The 4,872-nt window shown below is 54.2% G+C and overlaps 1 protein-coding gene and 1 pseudogene across 1 annotated transcript in view; one reads left to right on the forward strand and one right to left on the reverse strand.

Annotated features, from left to right (window-relative positions):
- The first annotated feature begins 776 nt into the window (after window positions 1–776).
- On the forward strand, window positions 777–1,357 carry LOC102369942 (annotated as a pseudogene).
- Window positions 1,358–2,750: 1,393 nt separating this feature from the next.
- LOC112551749 (heat shock protein 30D-like) overlaps window positions 2,751–4,872 on the reverse strand; it is a 2,321-nt gene continuing 199 nt past the window's right edge. The window contains exon 2 of the mRNA XM_025214496.1: window positions 2,751–4,865. Coding sequence (XP_025070281.1) covers window positions 4,380–4,865 — 486 coding nt within the window. The 3' untranslated portion in view covers window positions 2,751–4,379. The remainder of the gene's footprint in view (window positions 4,866–4,872) is intronic.

Genomic DNA, 4,872 nt, shown 5'->3' on the forward strand with positions numbered 1-4,872 from the left:
TTGCCCAGCACCTCTCCTCCACATCAAATATAACATCATCATTACAACTGTAATGCGCAATATATCTGTTGTCAGCTGGGTGCCCAGCAGGGCGCACAGCATGCTTCTGAACGACCTTTGCCCCCAGAAACTTTCCTGCTTGGATGATCATCCTGCCCCATTGGGAGGCAGGGTTGTGTAGTGCAGCAGACACTGGCCTGGGACTTGGGGGACCTAATATGTTCTCAGCTCTGCTTCTGCCCTTGGCCAATCCACTGCTGTACTTGCTGCCTCAGTTTCCCACTCTTACCCATGGATTTTAAGTACTTGAGTCAGGGATTATTTCTCACTACGTCTGTACAATGCCTGGCACAGGGGGCCTCATCCTCAGGCCTGGGGCTGCTGCAGGATTATCATTCCTTTTGGAGGCTTGGATGATGCTTTATCCTGGGGAACTAGCTCCCACTGAGTGGAGTTTGGCCACTTGCCCCAAAGTGCAGCAGAGCTCGTGTTACTCATGGCCTGGGCAGGCAACAATGCTGAACACATGTTGATAAGAAACATACAGAGCAGCCACTGACCTCCCATTGCCTTTGCTGGGTAACACTTTCTCTGCCAGCTGCAGTAATAAAGGGTTCTTAAGCTACAGCTGGAGGATCCCCTGACTCATTCCAGCTGGCCAGTTTGGTTCAGGTAACAGGCACTGTTATTTTGGCACAAGAGTAATCCCTGAGCCATCAGTCTCTTAAAAATGGAAGATGGCATCTCGAGGTTGTGAAAGATGCAGAGAATTCTGGATGGGGCCAGGCCTGGCCAGGATGGGGATAAAAGCTGCTGGCTCCCACCAGCCGAGCAGAAGGGCTCCAGCACCACTGGGGAGGACTCAGTCCCAGCGCCCTTAGCCAGTCGCAGAAGCAGAGATGCTGTGCCGCCTGCACCTCCAGCCGCCCTCCCATAGCACCCTGGCTCCCTGGGTGAGCCCTGTGCACACACTGTGGCCTCAACCCAGCGTCCTCTTTGCTGAGCTGGAGCAGGAGGTCCGATGGGAAATGGAGCCCAGGAGTTTATGAGCAGTTTCCAGCAGCTCTTGGCAGGGGGAGGGAGCAGTAGCCCCATCAGAGAGCGAGAGCAGAGCACCAGCGTGGCACCACCCCAGGGAGTGGATGGGGCCTTCACCATGTGCCAGGATGTCAGGGGATTTGACCCCAATGACCTAATGGTGAAGCTGGTGGGCAGGAATGTGCTGCTGACAGGTAAGGAGACGCAGAGTGAGGACAGTAAAGGCTCCTTCTCCTACAAGTACGAGGTGTTCAAGCAGGAGTGGGATGTGCCTGAGGGCGTGGACCCTGACGGCCTGACCTGCTCCATCTCCAGTTAGGGCCAGCTGTGTATCAAAGCCCCGTGCCAGGCACTGATGCCCACCCTCAAGAGGAGTGTGCCCTTTCAGATCACCTGGGTGGTCAGTGCAGAAGCAGAAGCTTTGCTGGGCTCTGAGGAGGGGGCCAATGGCCTAGCCAAGGCATGACAGGGACTGAAAACTGACAGCTGTCACCCAGGCTGGAGAGCAGAGGGAGTAGTGTCCCAGAGCAGCAGGAGAGCTGAGACTTATGCAGGCCCAGTGGTTGTGGGACGGTGTCAGGGACTAACTGCCCTTGAGATTTGTATCATGTCATTTCTTTTAACGTGAAATAAATGGGTTTGTCTTTTCCATGTGTTGCTTCTGCCTTTGTGAGCTCACTGCATCCCAGTTTCTCCCTGTGCTCCTGTTTTTCTTTTCCCAAGGAGGGCTAATGGCTTCATGGTTTTGGGGTGCAGGGCTGGGAGTCAGGGCAGCCTGATCCAATTCCTGTGTGTGCTCTGGACTCCCTTTGTGACCACAAGCATCCCCATCCTGTTGGGCCTCCATTCTTGTCTGTAGAAAGCAATAATATCAGTGATCTGCTGAGAAGCACTGAGGACTGTGGGAGATTGGGGGAAGCGTAGGTGCTCTGGCAATGCAAGGCTATAATGGAGCAATCTAAGGCCCTGCCCCGTAGCCAGGCTGCAACAGCTTCTGTGAGGTGCAGAAGTTGCAGAAAATGTTCTGCTGCCGACCCCTCAGTATCCTTGCTCCTTAAGTTCAGCGGATGCAGATCAGAGCTTTGGGGCCTCCTCCTGGCTGTCCTCCAGGAACTGGGCATGTTGCTTGCCCTTACAGCTCCAGACTGAGGAGGGAGCAGAGCTTGACTCGCAGCATGGTGACAGAAGCTGCAGAGCAGTGTTTTCAAGCAGCGGGTGCATCTGATGGGCGCAGCACTGCACACTGTGGGGCCCTATCTGTCACAGGTGCTGAATGCCGCCCATCACCTCTACCTGCTGTTGCCAAACAAACTGCTCCGGGTGCTTGGAAAGCTCTTCCCTGGGGAAAGCAGAGTGGGCCTGCACTATAGAGCCTGCGCTGCTGAAGTCCTCTCAAGCACCCGCTGTTCATAAACAAGCCCCTGTCCCTGACTGGCCTAAGCTCAGCCAACTTTGTCATCTTCCTCTAAATAGGGAGCTGTGCTGTAAAGCCAAGGAACAATGACAGGGTAGGAAGTGGGGACCAGGCAGCACGGTGCCTTTTTAACCCTGGCGTCTCCAGAGTTGATGTTAGAAAACACATTTTCTGCCCAGTGGATTTTTTACAACACAAGCTCTGAAAGGATGGTGATAACAGGGACAGGGTGGGAGAGGGTGTCAGGAGCTGGGCAAAAGCCGCTCAATCAAAGAGACTTAAGAAGCAATCTTCCGTATCTGAACAGCTGTGCAGTCACCATTTATTGGAACAGTGTCCTGCTGACTGAGCCAATGGCAGCAGATCCTGGCCTTGGCCTCCTGCTACTTGTAAACAGAGCTAGCGAGATAGACAGCAAGATCCAAACCTGAGTTCATAGCCCTGTACTATTTTTTTCCCTATGGGCCAAAGACCTATTTGGAAGCTGAGCCTGGCAGTTACAGTAGCGACTGCACTGCTGAGAAAGATTTCTCATCAGAGAGAAGACGCAAACGGGAGTGTTACACAAAGTCGCTGCTTAGTGCAGGGATGTAAGCCAAGAAGGCTGCTGTCTGCCAAGCATCTAGGGACCAGCTCAGCAGTCTGCCTGGCATAGATGTGAGAGGCAACGGTTGATGCCAGCTGCTGACCTGGCTGGACCATGGGGTCTTTGTGAGCAAGAACGTCAGCACCAGACCCTAAGAAGCAAAAACTCCAAGCCGGCCCTGGATGTGCCTGGAGACACAGAGTCTTGAGCATGGGTCTTATGTGCATGTTCCTTGCAGCATTCATCTCAAATGCCCTGCTGTTGTCAGCTGATGCAACTACGAGAGCCAGGGCAGCTATGTGAGTGAACATGCCAATGATGTGTGCAGGCACATTGGTACGTGCATGAGCCCATGTTCCTTCAAGTGAGCCTGCATACGCCAATTGGATGTTGGGTGTCCTATGAGTGTTTCCTGAAGCAATGTCTGACTCAGGAGTAAATGGGCCCTCAGAAGAGCCTCTGCGTCACTGCCTAAGCATTTGGGGGCCAACATATTTAGCACAGCTGCCACAGATAAAGCCCCATGGCCCTCCCCAAGTGTCAGTCCTATCCCCTTGCGCTGCCTAATTTGCTGCTCTTTCTGCTTCTTTTCCCATGCTCCGTACCTGATCTGCTGCTCTGCTTTCTGCTTTATCTGCACTGTGCTGACTGTCCCTTGCTCCATCTGCTTAAAGACACACAGCACATGCTTGTGCCACTTGAGGCACCCATGTTGCAGGTTGGCCACCCCTGTCCTAAACTGATCAATCCTTATCAAGTGAGCGGCTCCACTGCAATCCAGTGGACCACTCATGTGACTCAGACTTACAGGCCTGGGCCCTGTTGCTGGAAGGGATTGCTCCCAGGCTAGAGAATTTTACTTTGAAAGTGTATGCAAATGTAGACAGTGACAAAATACAGGTCCCGAGGTCCCTAGATAGTGTGGGCGATGCTCAGTCCTCAGGGGACCAGTAACAAAAGTGACCACAGTCACAGATGTTCCGTGTTTCTTTGGAAATAAAAAAAACACAGTATCCAGTTAATCCACTGCCAACTACAATGTGGGAAACACGGGTTGATTTCCACCAATGACACAAACAAGACATTTAGGAAAAATCACCGTCACCTAGCCAAGATAAATGTCAAGAAACAAGAAATACTGAAACCTAAAGCCCCGTTCCTCTCCAGGTTGGGCACAGGTATAAGAGTTATGTCCAGAGTCCAACATGGCCAAGACTCAACTAGTCACTGCTCCAGGAGGGACTCCTAGGCATGATGTACTCGGCTGGGATCACAGGCCTGGGGCAGGGATACAATCTCTGGGCCCGAGCAGCGGGCTCATTGTCACTCCCTCTGGCTGGGTCAGGACTCCTGGCTGCTGCTCCCCACCTCCCTTCCCAGGTCCTTCTCCTCCTTGGCAGCAGTGTCTCCTTCTCTGGCTCCCTCTCCTGCCTGGATGCTGATGGGAATGGCTTTCCCCTCTGCGGGCTGCAGGGCCAGGCGCGGTGCCTCAATACGGAGCTGTCCATCCGAGCACAGGGAGCACGTCACAGCCTCCACATCCAGGCCCATGGGCAGCAGCATTTCCCTGTGCAGCTCCCGGTATTCCTGGAAGCTGCCTCCATCCTCTCCAGCGCTCTGCTTCTCACGCCTCCCTGTCACCGTCAACTTCCTGCCCTCCTGCCTCACTGTCAGCTCCTCCGGCGAGAAGCCGGCCACGTCCACGCGCAGCTTGAACTTCTTGTCCTGCCAACCCCCAGACTCCGGCTCCTGCTCTGTGGCCCCAGCCTGGGCCGCTCCATCCTGCCTCGGCTCCCCTTGGCCCGCAGGCTCCAACCACAGGAGCGGCTTGGCG

Source organism: Alligator sinensis, unplaced genomic scaffold, assembly GCF_000455745.1.
Source record: "Alligator sinensis unplaced genomic scaffold, ASM45574v1 scaffold1377_1, whole genome shotgun sequence".
NCBI classification, from domain to species: domain Eukaryota; kingdom Metazoa; phylum Chordata; order Crocodylia; family Alligatoridae; genus Alligator; species Alligator sinensis.